General features: G+C 36.7%; 1 protein-coding gene across 1 annotated transcript in view; it reads right to left on the bottom strand.

Moving 5' to 3' along the window:
- Positions 1-25,548, bottom strand: part of Pard3b (par-3 family cell polarity regulator beta) — a 951,194-nt gene that overhangs the window by 600,781 nt on the left and 324,865 nt on the right. The window contains exon 4 of the mRNA XM_028765737.1: positions 17,195-17,366. Within this exon, the coding sequence (XP_028621570.1) occupies positions 17,195-17,366 (172 nt within the window). The remainder of the gene's footprint in view (positions 1-17,194; positions 17,367-25,548) is intronic.

The following is a 25,548-nucleotide window of genomic DNA, read 5'->3' as shown; positions in this document are numbered from 1 at the left end:
ATATATATATGTCACCCTCTGAATTCTCATTGTCAGCTGGAAAAACATAGCAAACTCACAGAGAAAAAATAATGGAATGAAATACCTCCCCATATGAACTGACAAATCAAGTATCTAAATTTTCTGATATATGTTTAGTATTTAGTGTTGTATAAAAGTAGTGACATAAAATTGAGTTCCAATCTAAAAAAAAAAGTCAACCAAAAGGCCCCTGTATAAAATAGTGAAGACAAATTATAAAGAACAGATGAAAATCAACGTGGAGGCTATTTTTACTTCAATGCACTCATGCATACATTGAGTGTATATTTTTTGACTCACTGCTCTATCCCAGGCACTCTATCAGGGGATAAAGATAGAACAGTACTCAAAAATGACAATGTCCCAGAGCCCAGATGCAAACACTGTAGAAAGTAGACACTTGGAGAAACATATAAATAACAATGTACACCTCTATAATTTGTGTCACTGAACTATATAAAATCTTTTTATATTTTGACAAAGCTAATACTACAAAAACATTCTTAATGAAAGTATATATGTTACCAATCAACAAACATTCAATTCTGGTGTCATTTTCAGAATTCAAGAGAAAATACCTTTTTCCCAGAGAAAATATTAGTCTTCTGAATTTGCATGTCACCCCAGGGCTACATTTTAAAAACACATTTATTTGCAAATTGATTGCCTTCATTTCACCAGTAAATGCTTTAATTTTATTTTTTTTTCCTCAGGATGTTTTAACTGGGTGCTCCACAGTCCACAGTTTTGTCAAAGTCAAAGCTACTCTCTTAGTATAAGGAAAGGCACTTCTGAAAGTTGCCTTGAGTCTTATAGGACACAAGAGTACCATTTAATACAGCAAGCCAATGGTCTTAAGGAACCACAGAGTCACATACACACCTGGGAAATTTGATTCAGCACCTGTACTATTGTTTTAGAATATCTCCCTAAAGGAAATATTGCCTCCAGGTAATGAAAAATACCTTGAAAAAAAAAAGAGAGCTTTCAAATTTTGAGGAACTGCACCGAGAGAGATATGCAACAAATGACTATTGAGAATCTTATCTCTTGAGTTAAAATTTCATTCCTTCATTTTATGGCAAGGAGATAAAAGGTTGGCTGAGAGATGGAAGAATGCTGTCCATCAAGTGTCTGTCAAATTATCCGTTGAAAAGGTCATTCTGATCACAGTGATTCTTCTGGCTGCTATCATATTAGGAGGGCTTTTTTCTTTTTCTTTTTTTTTTTTTTTGGTCCAAGATTTTTAATCCTCCCTAGAACATACTGAGAAATACAGAAATGCCGTCACCTAGGGAATGTAAGAATCCTCTCAGAGTACTGAAATGTACCCACAGTGTACAGTCACTTGCATGTTTTAGAAATATGAACGTGCTTAAGGTAATAACTAATTGTAGAATAGTTTCTTCCTAGGAAAGACATGAGCCCCACAAAAAGCAAAAGTCACCATCAGAGTGGCTGTCATACTGGTCTTTCCATTTAATGTGATATATTGCAAAACTTGATGGGCGAGCTCAAGGCAAGGCTGTGATTTAATGGAGGGAAAGTGATGATCATTACAAATTAATAGTTGCCAATGCTGAGATAAATCACACAGAGGCTTGATTTGCTCTGCCCATAACATTTTCTAGTTCCATAGACTTGGTTTAAGGAAAGATGTTTTAGCAGTTTATTTTGATGCTTTTATTACCCATGCATTTGTAAAACACTGGATAAACTTATTTCTTTGTATGCTGTGAGGTATCCTGTCAACCAGCATTGGCACCTGCCAAAGCAAGGAAACTAAGGGAAACTAGTTCTGTTTGGTTGACAAACAGATGTTACCTCCAAAGGCAGCAGATGTAGCAGCAGGTCTGACACCTTCACAGAGATCCTGAGGTAAGTTCTTTGCTACTAATCGAGATCTCTCACCCCTAGCCTCCTTTTTAAGTTTCAAAACCCTTGTCAGTTGTTTCAGATTCTTCGTGAGGCTACCGTGTGACTTCACATATAATTACATTGGCATAAGGAGTGCCTTCTGCCACTGAAGCCAGATTGGGAGTTGGCTGCTCAACACAGCTTAAGCCAGACCCTCTGACCATTTGGGCAAAATCTATTTGTGTGTATGCCTGTGGTTCAGGACAATGACACAAAGGCACATTTCTTTTTTTTCTTTAGGCCACATCTTTGTGAACTACACATGTTCTCATGGCGTTGTAATTGTACACATTCTATATTTCTCATTTTTCAAAAATTCTTCAATGACACAAAGAATATGCTTCCTTTTAATATTCATCATTTAAGTCTTCAATCTCGACCCAACATAACACAGAGCACATTTCTCAGAAAGATGGGCACCAGCAGATATGTGATTTTGTAGAATGGTTTCTTACAACAAAAGAATTCAAAGGCAAAAAAGTAGAAAGAGATGGTAAAAAGGGGAGAATAGCAAGAAAGAGGTAAGGACTTGATATAATAAGAGGAAGGGGAAAACGGACGATGAGGGAGACATAGAAAGGAAACACCTGAGAGGGCAAGAGAACCAGATAGGTTCTCGACACACAACACAGATGCACAGGGCCATGCCTGTAGAGCTGCATTGAGTAGTGAAATTAGACATTGTGAAATCATCAGGAGTGCGAGCGGATGTGTGGTGAAAGGGAGTTATTCCCCAAGATGACGTCTCCATTTCCTGCTTATACTCCTTCTGCCCAACAGAGCCTAGTAGTCACTTGAGGCTCTTAAAATACAGATCCACATCAGTACCTCCTTACGTAAGTACCGGGACTGGCAAGAAGTTGGGGTTAAGGTATCCCACATGCAGTACTCAAATAGTCTTTTTCATTTTAATCATAATAGTTGTGTCTTATAGGAGGAGCAGGCACCTCTTCTAAACCCTAGGCCCAGAGCATTCTTTGATGCTCAAGTGCTTCTCCCCATAATCTATAGCTTACCACACCCAGTGGCATCCCCTTTATCTAACACACATCAATTTACCTTTAATACTAACGTCATTTTCATTAAGTAGAGAAATGAAAGTATGCTCCTAGGAACCCTGGCTGATATTGCTCTAACTTTAAAATTCCACGAAGCCAGTTTGCCAAATTCAAATTCAACCTCAATATGAAACTCTAAAAATTTCAGTGATAAAGTAGTGGAATAAATCAATCCACACATATGAAAAGTGTGTTAATTTTTTTCAATCGACTAATGAGAACATTGAAAAATCCTGACTATTACAAATATATTTAACAAAAACTATTACTTGTCAAATAATTCAAGTCATGTCTTTTAAAAAAATACAGCTTTTAATTGTTTTGCCAATTTAACTACTAAATTACAAATGCAATGAAAATTTTCTCAAATCTTGAAATTTTGGATGACACTGGCTTAGTTACTTAAAACATGCTTTAAATTTTCTTCTCATAAATTGAATTATTCTCTGTGAATTATCAACCTAGCCCCATCATTGAATTTGATAATGTAACATTACAATTTCTTTGAGGAAAATTCTCTCTCTAGTGTACTCTCCTTTCCCAATCAACATAGACAACAAACTTTTAATATTCGTTGCCATATTGACTAGATTTAGAAACTCCTGGAAAACACACTTCTAGGCATGTCTGAGAATGCTTTCCCAAAGAAGTTGAACTTATGCATGGAGACCTTCTCTAAACAGAGTGGCAGCATTTCACAGGCTGCGGCTTAGACTTAATGGTGGAGAGGAGGGGAAACTCACAAGAGAAAGCTTGAAGAGCATCTGCATTCATCTCTCTCTGTTTCTTGAGTGCAGATTAAATGCAACCAAAATCCTGTCCCCACCTTCTCTGCAATGATGAACTGTATCATCTCATGCTATGGACCTAAATAAATTGTTCATTTGTTCACCATATACTGCGTCAAGTTAGATATTTGATCATGGCAATAAGTAGCCAATACCACACTCATGAAGACTTTTGGGGGTATTGTTTACTATGATCTCAATTAAAAAACTGGAGTGTTATTCCAAATAATATGCTTAGTTAATTATAACCAAAAAGGTAAACAAACATATCTTAAAGGCTTAATAATCAAAAATTATTTCAGAATGCAACTACCAAATAAGGAAATTCTTACCTCATGTGTGAAATACATCAGGCCTCACTACCAGTTGTACAATCCCAATTGCACTGGCTATACCAAAGTTTTGCAGAATCAATCATTTGGATTTTAATGAGTCTGTTAGGAAAATATCTGTAACAGTCTCCCACAAAAAATCAAGCTGTGTCTACTTACACTAAATCAGGTGGATAATGGAGGCAACTATCCAAATAATCTAAGCAAAACATGACAAAAACTATTGCAATTATCTATATACCTTAGGACAAACATTTTCAATTTTTCTACATTTTGGCAATTATATCAATTCTCCTCTTTGGTCATATGCAATCTAGAATTCTCCCCTTTAGTAAAATCAAACAAAGAGAAAGACAAGTCATACAAAATATATTCTAATTTATAAAACAGATTGATTTTCCTTTTATGCAGTAACCAGTTCCTGTCTTGTCAATTCTATACCAACTGAGTCCCAAAGTAAATTTGTAGATTTAAAAAATAATAGTGAACTGTTTTTTTTATCATTTAGTTGCACCAATACAATTTCTTACTCATTTCAAAATACATAATTGGAAAATGTTTTGAGGCATTTTCTACTTAATTAAACTCTCTTAGTTTTATCTTGAATACTCTGTGTTGGAGTAAGTTGGTGTCAATGTGAAATGAAAGCTAGCATTTTCACAATACTGCAAGAGAATTTGTTGGCACAGGATTTCATAGGGTTGCTAGGTAGGTAGCAAGCCAGCATCTGTGTGGACTGGCCATTTGAGTTCTCTACTATTTGAGTGTCTTGTGAAAGGAGTGGGTTTAGGGGAGCTCTAAAGTTATGTTCAGAGCTGACCAGAGCCATAGTTGTCTTAAGCTTCCCAACATGGTCTTCTAGTTACAAAAATCGAAACAAACAACCAATTCTTTCAGTAAGCAAGAAAGAGTTATTCAATAAAGACAGAGCCACTTTAATACACAGAGATGTTACTTAAGGGTCGTCCCTGCTATGCCAGTGCATTGTATATATAAATGCCATCTGTGTATTCTCTCAGTGAGAAGAAAACAATACAAGACATGACAACATACTGAGTGTGAACACCTTGAACACAAATCTGATTTTGTTTATATTTCAATGGAGAAGATTACCATGTAATCAATATGGATAGCTAGTTTTAATTAGTTTAAGCTAATAAAAAGTTTCCATCTCTAAAGGTATTTGAAAATGTAATGCACACATTACAGCAGTGGAGGAAAAGTCTTAAAAAGTGTGTGCTAAGTAAGGATGGGAACATAAGGGTAAATATTGGAGTTAAATGAAGATGAAAAGGCTCACAGCAATTGCTCTCCTGCAAATCTCTAAACACATGCTGGAAGGTATTGCACAAACCCAGCAGCCACTGCACACGCTATTCTGATTAATGTCCTGGCTACTGCTTCGTCTTCAAGAAACTATTTTACCTAATATGTGTGCTTGAGGAAAAGGCACACAAAAGATTTAAATTCATGGTTTAAAGGAAGTGATAAAAGACCTGAATATAAATATTTATAAAAATAGAATATGGTTTCATGGGCGGGAAAATTGAAAACGGGAAATAAGAAAAAAAAAGACAGGATCAGATGAAAAGATGTTTGCATGAATACAAAGAGATTTAATTCAAAATAACCAATAAATCTGATGAAAATAACAATGTCTAACGGTTTTCTAATGCTTACCTGACAGGATCTAGTCTAAGCATACATGCAAATGCCCTCAGTTTTTGCTCACAATAATACAACCAGGTCATTACCATTCATGGGTGACAAATGAGGTAACAGACACAGTGAGGTTAAGTGACTTTCCTGAATTCTCACAGCATGTAGGTGGCAGAGTCATATTTAATCAGACTTGCTTTGAGGCTTATGATTTTAATTTCAATGCCATACTGCTATGGAGTAAATATGTAGTATGATTTCAAAACTTCCTTATTCCTAATTGTTTCATTACTGCCTTAGATGCAAAATGTAAAATATTTTGGGTTCTGAGTGTGGAGACATGAACTATAGAAGAGAATCTTGCCAGCCTCTAGGAACTTTGCCTTGCTGACATGGCAGAACCTCATGATATCAACTCAGTGAGTATTATCAAACATATGCTAAATGTTATTTCTAAAATGGGGCAGTAAGGCAGTCAAGAAAGTTCTTCTGGAGAAAACCAATTCTTGAAGAGTTCTATGTATATGGCAGATGCTGTAGTACATGTGTGCATATTTGTGTATGAAAATGGGTATACATGTGCCAAGGAAAATATGTGCAGGTTAGATAAAAATGTTAGGCACTGGTCTTCCTCCTTTATCTTGCTTGAGTCAGGGTCTCTTCATTGTGCATGTGCCAGGCTAGCATGGCCCACGAGCTTCTGAAAATGTTCCTGTATTTCCCATACTGCCACTGGACAGCTGAGATTACAGACAACCACTTTAGGTTGATTCTGTGCATCCAAATGTAGGCCCCCCAAGCTTGCACAGCCAGTGTGTTACCCATGGAACTGTCTTGCTTGTACTTGATAAATTCCTAATGTTTTAAATTTTGATTTTGATAAATTTAATTTTGATTGCTATAGAAAACAGGAAGTCACAAAACTTATTCATTGATCTTCTCAAAGAAAATCTCCCATGACGCTCCTCTTCAGCCCAAAATGTAATAAATTTTAAACAGGAGGTAATCACATCCACCACAGTACAAAACCAGAGAGTAATGCTTTGAGTTAAAAGAAGAGTGAGGCAGAAATGAATTTACTTAAACATGACTGTGTCTCACACATAAATCAGGGTGAGGTATTATAAAGCTGTGGAAAGGAAAAAGCCAGCCAGCAATTTAGGAAATCCTCAGAGAAAGGGAGAAACAGTGGGTCTTAGACTTCTTTCTCTTTAGGCACAAGTAATTCTTACAAGAAGTATACCTGCTGAGTTTACCAGTGGAACAACATGCTCTCTGTATTCGATGTTTAGAAATAAAAAAGCATATTGGCCTGGAGTGTCTGTCTTCAGGGAGAGGGATGAATGAATAGATGGATAAAGGGAAAACAGACAGTCATCCATCAATCCATTAAATCCTGGGAGAGCTCCTTGGGCAGCAGAGGCCATTATGGGCTACAATGGGAAGACTGAGGAGTCTGAGGTGTTTTTAAGATCATCCACTGTCCAAACCAAAGACAGAGGAACTACACACAGTCTGAAAACTTATTTTGCTTTACTAGGAACTGAGAGCCAAATAAAAGTCAAAACAATTAACCCAACTGTGGGGAGGCCATGTTCATGATGAATAGCAGGCTTGTGAGGGGCTCATGAGCATCTGAACTAACTTACAAGTCTTTTCACCTGTAAGGTTTGGTAATTGTAGCCTCTCTATTAGAACAGCAACAAATTATAAAAATGGGATTGTAACTAAGTTAAGAGAATCACACAGTAATTCATTTTCTGTCAAAGAGATCGCAAGCTGCTTGGGAAGGAGTTCATAACTTGTGTTATTTTATATTCCTCTGGTAGCCTTGCATAATGCTGTTCATCTCCTGAGACATCAATAAATAATTATTGATTAACTGAAGTTGGTGACAGGCATGCCATCATTTTTTTTCTAGCATGGACACTCAATACACTGATTTCCATAGTTACATTCTTAAGCCTAGCCTTCTACAAAGAGCAGATGTTAGCTGTGCTAATGCTGAGCCCTCTACTAAAAGGGCAGTTAACTGCAACACCAAACTAAAGTCACAAGGTCAGAGGACATTATTCCTGAACTGTGACTAAAGGAAGGAGCTTGCCTCATGCATTCATATCTCTGGGGTAGGAAGTCTATTTATTTTACAAACACAAGTGAAGTTTAATTGATCTTCATAGTTTTCCAGCAGCAGATGACAGCAAACCACCTACCTAACTTTGTGCAGCTAGGCTACTTTTTAAAGGAGAAGTTGTATATTAAAAGCATACAGACAACATTTCTCCCATAGTTTTTAGAAATATGGGCGTTAAAGTCACAGCTTCTCCTAGACAATATTACCTACGAGCCCAAATAGAAGTATCACAATTTTGCATGAGTTTGGATAATATAAAACGCTTACTCAGTTTCCATGATCACATCCAGTAAGTCATTAGCTAAGTAGTTCATCTAAACCAAGGAGAATAAGATGTATCATATCTTTCCTTTTTTCTAATTTTATACATGGAAACAAGGTTCTAGACTTCTTCGATCCATAGAGGTCTGAGGAATTCATATCATCTCACAGTCACACAGATTAGTAAGCAGAATTATCCTGGTATTTTTTGTAAGGTATTGGTACTTTCTGATAGCTTGTAAAATGTTCTGATTAAGCCAATGCCTTGACAGACTGAGAGCCACTGTTTGTGTTCCATAATATGAATGCATGGTTCCAAAGGCAAAATGACAAGGTGGCAATAGCTAGGATGTCCTATGTTCTACCTACTGAACACTAAAGGGTAAACAAAAGAGAGCTAACTTCCTGATGCAGCCATGGCTCAGCAAAGGCTTCATTCTTACTGCTGTGCATGTGAGTACGAACAGATCAAGTTGTTTCAGGATTTCTTACTTTCATTGGGCCAAATCAGTATTCTAGAAAAATGTCTAGTAGAGCATGAAAGGAAATCACCAAATGTATACATACTGAAGTATAATTCATCATATAGCTTTATCAGTCAAAGCAAATGAGAAAGTCCTGAGCCAGGCATGAAAGCGTGTCCAACTCTGAGTGACTTGTCCTTAAGATGGATCTTCTGTAAATAATTAAATTAGTGGGTTTTTTTTTTAATCTTTGCCCATCTGGGCAGAAGGAAGAATCACACACATACACACACACACACACACACAATACAAATGGCTAAACCTTGTTTTATAATATCCATAAAAAAGCTTTATCATATTTTAAGCTTTTTTATGATTTTAAGCAAGATTCTCCAAATATAAATGGCAGGTGGAAATCAGGTAGATTATGATACTGTGGCTAGGGGTAATGAGAAAACTACAAATACACACATATCTACAAATTGTATGTTTCAAAATCTGAGTCATGTGGTTCAGAATGCTTGTTTGAGAAAAGGACTCATAATAAAGTAATTAACAACATATTGTAATTGTCAAGCTAAATGCAGGCTCCCAAAGCAAAGGAAAACTCTGCCTGCATTGTCTTGGCTTCTTATGATGGTTAGAACAGAGCAGAGAGCTGCAGAGCTCCCAAGGAAGGAGACTGGGGTTAAAATAAAGGAAAGAGGAGAACTCACACATACATATTTTCTTTTATTATTTCTTCGTTCCATTAAAATTATAAATCACAAATCACTTTTATCATTGGTCCAGGGTGCTCAACAAAGAGAATATGACAGAGTCACCGAGAATATTTTTCAGTACTTAGGGACCAAGCCTTTGCAAATGTGGCTTCACTGCCCTTACTATTAAAAGCAATCTGCAAAAGAGGCTTAAAACCCAGGGGTCTAATATCAAGTGAACAGTGGGAAAGGTGACCTTTCATTCTGTTTGTTTATTAGAGGATCTGCAGACTCCATCTCAGTGTGGGTTTAGCATTGGTAAGAGGCCAAAGGGGAGGTGACAAACTTGTTTTTTAGAGGTCACATAATCAACTTATGAAATACGCCTAGAAATGACCAAGTATCAAAGTCTGTGTTTTAGGTACTCTCTTATATTTTTGTGAAATGTAAGCCCTGTACAAACAATTTTCTATTTAGCGTATACCAAATAGCATTCACTTATGTGTTAAATAAAACCATTTACCAGTGAAACAAATATACATACGTATATTGTACAAAAATAAGGAAAGGAGATAATGGATAGCTAAAGATAAGTCAGAAAAATGAAAATGAGACTAAGATCTAAGTCTAAATGAACATAAAAGAGATAAAAAGAGAAGTTTATATGATGGTCATATATTCTTCCCAAAATATACCATTGCATCATTTCATAAGCAATATCTTATTTAAAATCCATTTATAAGAATAAAGGCTGCTTTTTATGCAAACCTCATCATGTAGAGAGGTAGGGACTCAGCTTGGGTAGAAGTCTGAACACACCCAACATTCCTCTGTGAGAGAAGCAATGCTAGTTGTTTTTAAATTGTATATTCAAAGTGCAAGCCATATGCAAAGTATTCAGCTTTGTGCTTAGCTGGATACAAACAAAACTTACTCCTCTGCAGTAATTAGTGTTCAGTATTTCTTAGGATTAGGCTGCATTAGTATTGACTTGATTCTTTCAATTGACTAGTATAATCTGGCAGTTTTCCAACAAACATTTTAGATATTTAGTGAATAACCTGTTAGTCCCTGCTCCCTGCCCCTTCCCAACCCCCCTCACCCCAGGCAACATTTCACCTACTCTGAAAACAAAAAACAAAATAAAAACCAAAATAACAATAGCAAAAGAAGAATGGTGCCCAGAATTAGTTAGACAGGCTGTCAGCTCCTCAGTCCTGATTTAGTTACCATCATACCAGAAAAGCAGCACACATTTTGTTGACTATGTGGCCATGACTGATGGATGATAGCCTAGCAAGGTCACCATAGCTAATTACAGCATCATTCATCTGGCTTGCACAGGGGAAAAATACCAGGCTCCCAGGGAAGAAAAAAGAAAAGAAAGAAAAAGCCCTTCTAAAGCTGCTAACTTTTGAATAATCAGCCTCAAATGAAACAAATAGGAGGAAACTCAACGACCAAATTATGACTTATGGATTCACCCAAGCAAATGACCTCAGTTCTGTGGTAATTTTAACTCTTGGTTTCCAGCCTGCAGGAGAGAACTTCTAGCAACAAGGAGCCCTCACAGGCTTAAGTGCTTTGTAGTGGGGATTCAAAGGCTTCCTCAGGAGCCCAAGCCAACCGTGAGCTTTAGTTCTGCTATGTGTGTGGTGTGAGTGTGTTTGTCTAGGATCAGATGCCAAGACTTAAACTCACATTATGGGCACAGCAGCTACTTACACACTACAGCGTAATTAAAAGAGTAAGGTTCCCTCTTCGTTATGTTTTCCTGAAGATCAGGGCCATAACGGGATTTGGTTTCCTTAAGAACTGAGAAAAATGTTCCCATATGTTGCTTTTGTGTCCTGAATTACTCAAACTCAGTAGAAAATAATAGGGATTTCCAACAATAATCTAGGGCTACACAGTGTTTTCTGAGAACTACTGAAAGAAAAATAAAGAAGAGAGAAATGGGTGTTTTGAAAATAATTCTATTATAGCAAACATATAATCATAATTTCCATTTCTGTTTTGAAGAAGCACAAACACACATGGAAACAATAAAGCATCCAGGGCACCTTTCAAGTCTCAGAAACAAGACTCACTCACAACAGAAAGTACCTCATCTTCAAAGTTTAAAGGAGAGAGAATAAAGCTAGGATTAATTCAACTCCCAACTTTAATCAGATTTCTTTACATCTAGGTAACACAGATCACAGGAGTGGCAACAGGCAAATCCAAAGTACTTTTTATCCTGAAACATTATTTAAATTGCATTGCTAAAATAATTTATAACTAAAGGACTATCTTCTCATGTAAGCTTGAACTCCAAATTGCAAATTTCAATCAAGTACTGAGAAAATTATCAAAAGACACAAAATAAAACTCCTAATTAATTGGGGTCATGAGCTGGAAAGTGACAGGGACACAGCGATGGATTCAAACTCTGTGAGGTGTCAGTGAAATACTCCAGAGACAATAACAGCTCTCAGAAGAAAAACAAAGGCTTCCTTTATAAATGAGAAGCTGCAGATAATGGTAACAACCAGGAGCAATCTATGGGATCCTCATTTAAAATTTTCACTTTTATCCAGATGGGGCCTCATCTGTTTTTGTGTAGAAAGTTGTAATCATCACAGAGACAAGTTACATGGCTGAGAACACACATTTGGAACTCGGGACTTGTACCAGCTCTAGGTCACTTTTTCCCCCAAGTCCCAGGAAGCTACATAACATATTTTGGAGAAGAAAGGATCAGGTACCACTGATCAAAAAGGTGATATAAAGGACAGTCATGGAAAAGATAGAAGACTCTTATTCTTCGGAACTTCAAAGTAAAAGCCCTCAGTTTGACCCCAAACTTGACATGTCAGCAAAGATGTAAAGATCCCTACATTGTAGTATAAGTATTGTCGTGATTCCATTCACATGCTGATTTGATATAAGATCTCTCTCTCTCTCTCTCTCTCTCTCTCTCTCTCTCTCTCTCTCTCACACACACACACACACACACACACACACACAAACACACACACACACACACACACATACACACACACACACACACACACACACACACACACAGCATGCGGCATGTATGAAGTGAGAGGACAATAGCCAGCAACATAATAAAAAGCAACTTGAGGCACCTCAACTTTCTAGTCTTGGTTCTTTCATTAGCTTTAAATTTATAATTACTCATAGTATCTGTTTATTAATTTATACTTTATCTCAATTCCAAAAGGATATGAAGTGTTATTATTACTATATCTAGTATTTAAAGGGCATGGATAATTGAAATATACAGTTCATCAAAAAATGTCACATAAATGAAGAGGTATAGTGTTAGAGACCCAATTCTAATTGCAGTTTTAAACCAACTACTCATTCAGCTTCAGAGCACACAGGAACTGAAACTTTCACATATTCATTTGCAAAACAGTGTCAATCACTTAGACAACTGCTAATTCTAAAAGCCTATGTAACTGTATTTATAACATTTATACTAAGGGGTGCATAATTCCTTAGAGCAGAGGTGAGCTCCTTGCTATGGAACCTCTAAGAAGCTTCTGGACTCTGCTTACTATCTATTCACAAAATCCTATAGTCCTGTCTCCCTTTTACCTAACCTACTTTGGAGAGTTGGAGAATATAATAGCACCCAGATTGTAAGCAACAAACAATGTTATTGTTAACTAGAATCACAAATTTTTCAAATCACTGGAATTGCTTACAAGTACTAATGGGCTCTAAAGATTTTCTCACTAATTTATTTTAATAATAATAATTATAATAATAATAAAAAATAATTTATTAATTTACATCCCTATCACAGTCTCCCTCCTCCCAGTCCCCCCCACCTTGGCTCCTCCCCATTTCCTCCTCTCCTTCACCTCTGTGAAGGTGGAGGCTCCCCATGGATACCAACCTACCTTGGCACCTCAAGTCACTGCAAGACTAGGCACATCTATTCCCACTGAGGCCAGACAAGGCGACACAGTCAGGAGAACAGATTTCACATGCAGGCAACAGATTCAGTGTTAACCCCAACTCCAGTAGTTGGAGGACCTACAGGAAGACCAAGCTGTATGTTCAGAGGGTCTAGGTTCCAGCCCTTGTACGCACGCACTTTGATTGGTGATTTAGTCTCTGGGAGTCCCCAAGGGTACAGGTTAGTTGACTATGTTGGTCTATTTGTGGGGGTTGAAAATTCTGTAACCAGACAACTTTGAAGTCCAAATAGATTCTATAAGTATAACTCTCTACAATTCTAGCTGCTGTTTCATCTCCAGATTTTTTCTTAAGGAGATTGTTGTGTTAGCTATTTCTAGGATATATGATGAAAGATGATAGTCAATTAGTAATTTGTTAGAACTGAGACTGGGCCAGTTACTTAGCCATTATAGAATCAACTAAAAAATTCATGGTAGAAATAATTTAGATAAATGACATCAGAATTATGTTATTGCCTCTTGGTTTAAAACTTAGCTTACAAATTAAATATAAATGTACACACACACACACACACACACAATTAGTTTATAAGACATGGAATTGCAAACCTTTTTAGGTTAGAGGAATATTTTCATTGAGTGAAAAACTGAAAGTTACTTGCTGTAATTTGCATATAGCATTGCCTCAAAGATTTAGACAAAACTTTACAGAATTTAAGCATTTGAGATTAGAGAGAAATAGCACAAGGGAGCTTACCAGCTGAACAAAAACAAAGAAGAGAGTCAGAAAAAGGGAGCAACATTTGAAACAAAGACATAGACAATTGAAAGAAATTGCTAAATAATAAACAGCTCACGGTGGCTGGTAGGTAGGATAAACAGCCATGAAAAATGATCAGAGATGAAGGCCACACTGGGCAAGAGCCCATGAAGGCCTAGGGCTCCGAGTCTGGCATTGTCTAAGAATCCTTCATGATAAGCTCCTGGAACAGATGTGCTATTTCTCTTCTGGCAACCCCCTCCCTAAGTTGACATGAAGAAGCTGGGGTACACCTCAAAACATAATGCAGTCTCAACCCAGAAGAGCCATGGATATGTACTGTCCAGTCCCATGCCGATATAGGACCACCTCCTGTTGTGAGAACGCCAACAGGAAAGTGGAATGGGCAGAGACAGAACTGGATGTGTTATGTATTTAACTTCTTGACCAGAATAAAACCCTGAGGATTTTTTTTTATAACTAAAATAAAGTATTTGAAAGACAACCATTTCTCTAAAGTTGTTTCAATTAAGAAGTTATGAGTGACAGTTGGTCTTCACTGTCAACTTAACCAGATTTGGAAATGCCTAGAAGACAGGCGTCTGCTTCCTAACTGTAAGTTCACTATGACCAAATGTCTAATCCTCTTGTCAGTTGTTTTGTTATAGAAACAAGCAACATAAAAAAATGCTAGCTTCTATTATTTTTAATCTATGACATCATTAAACTTAATGACATGGATGTGTGAGTCTAAATGTTCAGCCTTTTCTGTGCTTCAGTTCATATCCATAAAGTAAACTCCAAGGAAGTCTTATCAATAATTTATCCTATGGACAGCATCTTAGAAATAGTATAGTGAACTGGTTCCTAACATTTGAGCCAGCAAGAGTTCACATCCTGGCTCTGCCACCTACTCAGTGTGTGACTTGGAGGAGATACTAAACTCTGTCCCAACTCCTCATCTGTGGAGAAAGAGAATATTAAAACATGACTAAACAACATTAACTCTTAAAAGAATTTGACCAATAAAGGTGTAAGTGTTGAAATCACTCAATGTAGTCTCTTTACGGTAGTGTCTGATATGTACTCTATTGAATAAACAATATATTTTTTTGTCCCCATACAATAAAAAAAAATCAGTTTCAAACAGAGAGAGGCTCAGAAGAGACGGCTCAGTGGTTAAGAACGTTTTTATGTAGTAGACTTGATTTTGGCTTCCACGTCCTTATCCAGTGGCTCACAGCTGTGAGCCTATAGCTCCAAGAAATTCAATATCCTATTCTAGCCTCTAATATACACACATATACACACAAACACAAACAAATAAAAGTAAAATAAGTCTTTTAGAAATAGAAAAAGAATCTACTTTGAAAGAAAGAGAATGTGAGTTGGGTTTTCTTCTTGGATTCAACACCACTATTTATTTTGATCAGATGGTCCAACAAAAGAAGGTGTGAAATAAAAATGGAGGCAAGCTTTCTTCCCTGAGAAAGCCCACATGAGAAAGGTGGAGATGAGCTTCCCAAGTCAGGGAGACCCCGAGTCTGTCTTTTGAAGCCCACAGCACTTGCTTATAAATAGAATATTAAAACAAGCAAGAGCAATTTTCTCCTTTCGTCTTCCCTTATTGCCTAATTTTCCTCTCATACCATTTGCATAATGGATAAAAAGGCATCCATTATGCAAATGAGAGATGGGGCTGCAAGGTTGCTGAAGCCACAAGCCTGGCTCCAGAAGAGGAGCAGCCGTCAACCAGCCCTTCACCATCTATGCAGACTGCTTTGTGAGCTTTGATTCCAAAATATGCAGGAAAATTATAAAGACCATAGGTCATTAATTTCCATTTGGTTTGTTTTAAAAGAGATACTACAGAAGCGTTTCAGAAAATCAAGACCAAACAAGGTTATTTGGTTTGGCTATATATAATAAATTTAACAGTAATTTTATTTTAGTTTTTGAAACAGCATCTCACTATGTAGCTCATTGGCTGTCCTGGAACTCACTATGTAGACAGACTGGCTTTGATCTCACAGATATCTGCCTGCCACTAAGTCCTGAGACCTGCAGTTAAAGACATGTATTAACATAGATGGCAACAGCAAATACTGAATTTCAAATGAAGGGGAAAGATGTTATGCATTATTTTTAAAATTTAAATATTTCCTATTAGAGTGTGTGTGTGTGTGTGTGTGTATTTGTACATGCATTCCAAGATATGCCAGTGGAAATCAGAGGACAACTTGAAGGAGTTGGTTCTCTCCTTCCACCTTGTGGGTGCTAGGAATATACTTCTGGTCATTGTGATTGACAGGAGATTTATTAGTCCAACCTTCTTGCTAATTACATTTTTACAATTTTAAGTGTGTGTTCAACATTAAGAAAAAATTGATTCCTTTTGAGAAGTGGGGACTGTGTCTGTCCTTCTGACATGGGAATTAAGTCTAAATAAGCTCACTCAGATTATTATGTTCACAATTGACCCAAACAGAATATACTTTAAACACCAACAGTTAGTGGGTTGTGGAAAGTGACATGTTACCAGATAGACCTAAACTCATTTCTAAGAAGTATCAACAAAAACAGATACGTGATTTGGCAGAAATTTCAGAAGAATACTTATTTTCATTTCCTACACTTTTCAAACAAATATTAAGCCAAAAAATTCTGAATAAAACCACCAGGTAAACTGTTCTCCTTTTTGGAAAACAAAAATCAGGCGATTTCAAATTTCAAAACTAACTCCCCAACTGTTTTCTCCAATGTCTACCATATATGTGAAGAAAACCAGGATGACTAAGACACAAATGGAACCTTAGCTCTAGTGTGGATTTCTCGGTAACCCTTAGCTTTTTCCAAATAATGAACTTTATAAAAACAGTGGTGCTTCTTGGAAACAGACAAGCCTCATTCCTTACAGTCTGACTCGCAGTGTGATTGTTCGGGAGCATGCAATTGGGAGTCACCTTCAGTTCCAGATGAAAACTGCATCTCCTTACCTGAGTTCCAACAGCAGAAAAGAACCTTAGAAAAATATCTTAGGAGACAAACCAGATGTCTTTATAAATAACAATATTAACATGATAAATTTCACAGAGGAGAAAGGCAGAAAGTTGATGCAATATGCAACCAGGTGGAAGGCATCATCTGGAAAATCCACCTACCTAACTTCAGAGCAGAAGGAGTTACTACGATTTCCCCGCCGATTGGTTTAAACACAGCCAGTTGGGCAGCCACTTCTGTCTCGAAAGCTTCTGGGCTCTGCAGATCCACAGGGTTTCCACTGGGGCTCTCAATCTTTTGAAGAGGCTCTTGTTCATCAAACACAGCAATCAGCTGCAAACAAGTCCAACAACATTAATTACTTTGTAGGACATGCTTATCACAGAGACACTGTGTCTAGTTGATTGTGATCTTTACTTGGTCTTAAAGCAAATGTCGCCTTAAAAAAAATCTTGGAAGTTTTAATATTATTATGTCAAGACCCTTAAATCTGCAATAACACAACCCCCACAATCACAGCAACAGAATATGATTAATGGTTTGTTCTTTGTTTGTCTATTCTTGAACTAGTCAGTTTGGGCCAGGTTTCATTACAGGAATGAAATGGCTGCCTCTTAACCTCTTTCCTCATGAATGTCTTCACCGTGTCTCTGTCTCTCTGTCAGTCTCAGTGTAAGTCTCTGTCTCTCTCATTGTCTCTGTATCTCTCACTGTCACTCTCACTGTCTGTTTCTCTGTCCTGCAAAGGATTAAACTTACACCTTCACCCATGCTAGGTAAGTGTTCTACCACAGAGCTACATACATAGCCTCATTTATGACTTTAACCAATATGCCTAAAAGTTATCTGCTCCCAGGACACAAAAAGAAAAGTTTAATATACAAAAGCTGAACAACAGAATACATTATAGAAATGTACATTCTAGTCACAAAGAGGTAAGACATTTCCTCATGCATCTGTCTTTCTAACACAATCTAAATCCACACATACTTGCAAACATAAAGAATGTTAATAGTTATAAATCCTATATGTCCCAAGCATCCCATTGCTATGCATGTCTTTGGTATCATTTTTTTTTTTCGTAATGGAACTCACAGCCTGGTTTAAGCCCAGTGGATGCTAAGTCCACTGACACTAAGTTACTAACTTAACTAAGGAACTAACTTAATTACTCCTAATTGCATATCTATTCTCATTTCCTTTAACATATTTGCATATCTTTAATATAAAAAGTCTGAAACGTTGTTTTCTAGTCATTCTTCACAAAAAATTCATCATGTTCTCCTAATCACATGACACTATGCCACTGTAGTACAGAGAAGGCAGACTGCTGTGCTTGTGGCAGGAGACTGTACTCCTATAAAAGAGTGGCAAATGTTCCTTGTTGGGTAAGGTAGCAAAGGCCAAATGTAAATTCAGGAGGCAGCTCTTGGTTGTTACTGTCACTCCAAAGAAATACAGTGTATATAATTTTGAAAACTGCTAGTAACTCTGGATATTGTTCATTCATTAAATAAGTCAAGTCTACTTATGATTCAGACATTTATCCAGAAAGGCACTCAAAGCCCCATTCATAGGGGAACCTTGTTGGCAATAGTATTAATAACACAAATGCAGGGGTAACCAATCTTCATTTTTCAAAAGAAATGAACACAATTAGGGATATGTAAATTGGCTATTCAAAAATAATCTTCATAATTGTCTACTCATTTCCAGTATGGAGACTTTTCTAATTGGAAAACTCAACAATCCATTCACCACAGAAAAGAAATGCTTACTCCCAAGGCATTATTTTAATTCTTGAAATTGAACACATGCATCTTCTCTCTTTAATTGCTAGCACTGACGAACAGACTTGAGATAAGACTTAAATAGATTAATAATGAAAGATTATTCTAGTATAAAAATAATCAGCAGAGCTAGATCTTTGTAATCATCTGGCTAAAGTGAAAGATTTTACATTTTCAGTCTTAACATAGAAAATAAAATTTTAAAATGTGGTTAAATTATTTTCTTCATTACTTCTATGGCATAATTATGAAAATTATGATTTCAATTTTGCATATTGCAAATTCACATATATTCTGAATGTTCATTCTGATATGCCCATCAACTAGGCAGTGGCATATTGAATTGCTACTCTACTTTATGTAGAAGTAGTATCTTATTTTCAGGCTTTTTTCATCCTTAACTTTCAATATCATCCATGTGTTTTAAATATTATAGATAAAGAAAAAAGAACATCAATCAGAAATATAATAGAAAGGTTAAAATAGATAGCTCATATTATTCTAGTATCTATCTATCTATCTATCTATCTATCTATCTATATTCTATAAAAACATTACTATTACCTATACATCATACCGAGAAAACCTTACAAAATCTACAGTTATACTACTATATCCACCCATCTAATGGAAAAACACAGTTTTTTGGAGATTCTGTTTTCAATGGTTATGGACCGACAGTCTCTAGTGATGGAATCAATAGTTTTCAGCCCAGAATTTTAGCTCCTTGAAATGAAAACTATGGAAATCAATGATATATTAAAGAATAGCTCTAGTTTGGATATGGATGTCATGTAATTAAAAACAAAAAGAAAACAAAAACAAGCCAAAGCAGAACAAAATAAACAACACAAAAACCATTTGAATTCCATTATTTGGAGACACAGAATTACATGATTGTTTTGGAGATGATAATTATGGGACCTTGATGACTTCACATTGAATGATTTCTTCAGTTAATTAATTGCTTACTCTGTCTTCCAGTCTCATATTTGACAGGATTTATCACAGCAGAGCCTCATCTGGATCAATAGATGAAACAAAGACTACTCCTGGAAAGAATAGAGCCAGAACCACTTTCTGATGTCCAAAAAAAACCAAAAAAACAAAAAACACAGCAGCCCTGTAGAACCAGATGATGAGGGCCTGTACCAGCTGGCCTCTATCTCAACAGCCACCATGCACACAGACTTACACTTGCTTTCAAACTGGTTAGTCATTTAAATAACAGGCTGGAGATCCTTGTTAACTAAATTACTTGATTCATCAAGACATCAACATTACTAGGTATCAGAGTTTCAGCAAAACCCTGTTACAGAGAGAGGTACAGTGATTACCATCAACCACTACTGTTGTTCTCCCAACAGAAGAGATATTGGCTTGACAGTATCTAGCATGTAGAAGAGGCTGCCTACACCCTCCACTTAAAACATACAGAGTTACCTCTTTCCAGAGAGTTAAGTGAGATTTGGAAGAAAGAAATGTATTTAAATTTTTCACATTAAAATTTTCACAAAGTTACTTTAGAGGCTACTATAACAGATACTGTGTAAAATGCATATACAAAATATTTGACTTGATGTTTTCTCTCTGCTTATATGCTCTGCCAACATGCCTTCTGTTCTCCTTCTGTGGTGCCATTGTTCTCATGTTACCAAGTGTAGCCATGACATTTTCAAATACCCATAAGCCCAGGGGATCTGTTTGCATGGCCTGATTACAACCCAAACTTCTGCCCTCACAGATTTCTGTATTTAGCCATCTAATTTCCAGATAGATTTAGAAAGGCCAGTATACAGAAATGTTATTAATTCATCTACCCAACAGAACTAAAATCCTTCTTGGGAAAAACAGGAAGATTTATGAAAACAGGAACCACACCATTTCTTGACTCTGTATAGTAAACTGTGAAGACTCTGGAGAGGTTCTGATTCTGAATCTGCTCTTATGAAGGTCAAAACCACATCCAGGCTAATTCTCAGCTTGAGGTTAGGATGCTGGTGATCATTTTGTCACCCTCTGCCTCTTCCTCATGTGGTTTTGCGAACATCACACTGGCTAGGTGTCCCCTTCAACTCTCTAGGTGTTCAATTACATTTCTCTTCACTTATTCCTTGCCTGATCTCTAAGAATGCTAAGTGATCTGTGTCTACATTTGGGTATGACCTTACTTGTTTCCTACATATCTGCAAGTACAGGCAAATAAATTCTACATTTATCAGACTTTTTGACCAAGCTTCAGGCTCATGCGATCAACTGGCCATTCTCTCCAAAACTATATGACAAAATCCATCAAATTATTTTCATATTCATTTATATCAAAACTAAGAGCAATTGGTCAGGCCAAAAGCTGTGTAACAGTTCTTCACCTTTCTTGCTCCCCTATAGCCACACATGGTCAATTTCTCAAAAGACCCGATGACAAAAAACCAACAGACAAACAGGTTTTTCCCAGCTCTCATCACCACTGCTGTCAGCAATGTGGAGCTAGTTCCCAGATGGTTGCCACAAGAGACTCCTTGCTGTTCTCTTTCTACCTAGACATCTTCCCTCCGGTGGAGTGAATAACTTAACTCAACATTAATGAACATCTTGAAAACTCTGAGATCATGCCTGTCCTATGCTCATGTGCCTCACTGTTTCATCTCACATGGAGGAAAACACACACTTTTGATATAGGCTCTGAGGTTCCAGGGCCTGTTATACTCCTGACCACATATTTGAATTGCTTTCTCTCTTGTCCCCAGGACTCTATGAAGCTCCACTAACAGTTTATACCTAACTTGGTGGCTGTTCTGTTATCTTCCTGGAATAGTTAACCACTGCATCTTACAAAGCTTATTATAAACCTTCAACGTCTCTACTTTAACGCCAGGCTTTTTCCATCTATATCTTTTATGACTTCCTTAGAGGATTTAGGACAGCCTCATCGATTTATATATTCTCATTTCTCTAATTTCTTGACTATCTATCCTTACTTTATCAGTCTTGAAACTTCAAGAGGACAGAGGCTTTCGTCTATGTTTTAGATGGCTCTAGCTATATAAGTCAGAACAATAAATACAACATAAGTACTGAATAAATGTGGTGAATGATAAAGTAAAAAATATGTGCTAAAATCTGATGCATCAATTTTAAATTTATACATTCAAATTCAAAATCTAAAAATATTTAAACTTTCTTAATGTGAAGGGAACACATGTGTGCATGTGTGTTGTGTGGCTTGTATTGTGTGGAGATAAAAACCAACTGTGTAGAATCAGTTCTCTCCTTTCATCTTTTCCATAGGCTATATCAATAAATCTATGAATTCAGATCAGAAGACTTGCAAGGCACATTCCTTTACCTTTTGCCCACTAGCCCATGTCGCTGTCTCTTAAAAATATTTTGTATGTAAGAAAATGCAAATATATATTTGTTTAAAATATGTGTGCAGGGTTGAAAGTTAGGCAGACAGCACTAGCAGTTTGGTCTTAAGTACTCCCTTGAGAACTTTGTTCTGATATCTCATTCAATGTGGAGGCATGCACTCTTCAGTGTGGAGGCATGCACTATTCAATGTGGAGGTGTGTACTATCCACCCAAAGTAGCTTAAGAACAGATGTGAGTAAATCTGAGCAAGCAGAGACACAGACTGAAGCAGTGTGCCATCATCTCAAAGTAAAGGGCCACCTTTGTTCTACTTACGGAATCACACACTCTGTGCTTTATCAAAGTGCTATTTACTGCAGGCCTTACCAATCTTCTTTTACTGGTACCACTTCTGAGTGGGAAGCTTTTGTCTGCAGGCATATAGGTATATGAAAGTGTTATATATACAGATCAAGCATTAACTGATGATAGAGGAATTTATTTTAATATATTTCTTTAAAATACACATGATTTATTAAGAATGAAGCAATTTTGCTTACTAATGAGATAAGTTGTTTATTTTTACATAAAGAATTAAATTTCGCCCCCCCCCCCGCTTCGAGCTCTATCATCTTCCCTCCTGAGAAGTCATGCTTGGCCCCAGGAGTACCAAGGTTAGATTCTACCCTGCCTATCCCCTGCCTGTAGGTTCTACATAAGAGAGACACAGCAGAGGTGAACTGAATTCTGTTCCCTAAGTTCCATTTATAGGACTGTCCTCTTTCCAGAAGGTCTACTGGGCTCCAGGAACATCCAGTTCCACCTGGGGCCCAGTCAGCAGAGGTGAGCAGCATATTGTTCCCTGAGCTCCATCATCAGGCCCTAGGTTCTTGCCTGACTCTCTGAGGAGTCCTGTTGGCATCAGGACCATCCATGGAACACTGGGGAACACCAGGAACAACCAGATGGCTAAAGGTCAGTGTAAAAACACAAACAAGAAGAGCCAGGGCAATATGGCACAATAATTACCCAGCAAGCCTCATTCCACTACAGCAAGCCCTTGGATATTCAAACACAGCTGAAGCACAAGAAGATGACCTTAAATCCAATCTTATAAAGATGATAGAAACTTCAAAGAGGAAATGAACAAATCCCTTAAGGAAATACAGGAAAATACAATCAAATTGGTGAAGGTAATGGATAAGGCTGATCAAGATCTGAAAATGGAAATGGAAACAATAAAGAAAACACACACTGAGGCAATCCTGGAGATGAAAAACCTAGGAAAGAGAAGAAGAACTACAGATGTATGCATCACCAACAGAATAGAGGAGATGGAAGAGAGAATCTCAGGCATAGAGGATGTTTTTGAAGAAATCAAAATATCATAAATTTACTTAAAGAAAAATGTTAAATCTAAAAAGATCCTGACACAAAACATCCAAGGAATGTTGGATGCTATGACCAAACCTAAGAACAATAGGAATAAAAGGATAAGCCTTCCATCTCCATGAAAATATTTCAACAAAATCATAGAAAACTTTCCCAACATATAGAAAGAAATGCCTATAAACACACAAGAAACTTACAGAACACCAAATGGATAATAGATTATACCAGAAAAAACAAAACCTCTCCAACCACATAATAATCAAAACACTAAATGTACAGAGCAAAGAAAGAATATTAAAAGCTAGAATGGGAAAAGGTACAGTAACAAATAAAGGCATATCTATCATAATTACATCTGATTTTTCATCAGATTCTAAAAGCTATAAGGTCCTGGGCAGATATGTTTAAGACACCAAAAGCAACAGATGTCAGCCCAGACTACTATACTGAGCAAAACTTTTAATCAACATAGATAGAGAAAACAAGATATTTTAAAACAAAATCAAATTTAAACACTATCTATCCACAAATCCAGCCCTACAAAAGATACTAGAAGGAAAACTTCAAAACAGGGAGGATAAGTACACCCAAGAAAACACAGGAAATACCACCAAAATCAAAAGAAGGAACACACACACACACACACACACACACACTTACACACATACACACACTACCAGCACCATCAAAATAACAGAAATTAACAATTATTGGTAATTAATATCTTTTAACATCAATGAAGTGAAATCCCCAATAAAAAGACACAGGTTAACAGAATGGATGTAAAAACAATAACCATCATTCTGCTGTATACAAGAAACACACCGCAGCAACAGCGATAGACATTATCTCATAGTAGAGGGCTGGGGAAAGGTTTTTCAAGCAAATGGACCCAAGAAACAAGATGGAGTAGCCAATTCTAATCTCTAATAAAATAAACTTTCAACCAAAATTAATCAAAATAGATGAAGAAGGACAATTCACACTCATCAAAAGAAAAATTCACCAAGATGACATCTCAATTATGAACATTTATGCTGAAATGGAAGAGCACCCACATTTATAATAGAAACATTGCTAAAGATTAAATCTCACACTAAACCCTACTGATTAGTAGTGGGAGACTTCAACACCACTCTCTCACCAATGGGCAGATCATAGAGACAGAAAGAGAGAAATAATGAAACAAACAGATGTTATGAAACAAATGGATCTAATGGATATTTTAGAACATTTCACCCAAACAATCAAGAATATACCTTCTTCTCAGCACCTTAGGAAACCTTTTCCAAAGACGACTATATTCTCAGTCGCAAAGCAAGTCTCAACACACACAAGAAAATTGAAATAACCCCTTGTATCTAATCAGACCACCACCATGATTAAAGCTGCATTTCAACAACAACAGAAAGTCTACAAACTCATGGAAAATGAACAGCTTTGTACTCAATGACCACTGGGTCAGGGAAGAAATAAAGAAAGTAATCAAAGACTTTCTAGAATTCGAAGAAAATGAAGGCACAACAGACCCAAACTTAATGAAAGCAGTGTTAAGAGGAAAGTTCATAGCACTAAGTGCCTTCATAAAGAAATTGGAGCGATCTCATATGAGCAGCTTAACAGCAAACCTGAAATCTAGAACAGAAAGAAATGAACATACACAAGAGGAGAAATCAAACTATGGGATGAAATAAATAAGTTAGAAACAAAGAGAAAAATACAAAGAAACAATGAAACTATGAGCTGTTTCTTTGAGAAAATCAGCAAGATAGAAAAACCCTTAGCCAAACTAACTAAAAGGCAGAGAGACAGTATCCAAATTAACAAAATCAGAAATGAAAAGGGGGATATAACAGAACACTGGGAAAATACAAAGAACCATTAGGTCTTACTTTAAAAGCATGTACTCCACAAAAATTAGAAAATTCAAATGAAATGAATGATTTTTCTAGACAGATACCAATTACCAAACCAAAATCAAG

Source organism: Grammomys surdaster, unplaced genomic scaffold (assembly GCF_004785775.1).
Source record: "Grammomys surdaster isolate TR1022 unplaced genomic scaffold, NIH_TR_1.0 165, whole genome shotgun sequence".
Lineage (NCBI taxonomy): Eukaryota > Metazoa > Chordata > Mammalia > Rodentia > Muridae > Grammomys > Grammomys surdaster.
The sequence above is the reverse complement of the archived record's forward strand: the minus strand, read 5'-3'. Positions and strand labels throughout refer to the sequence as shown.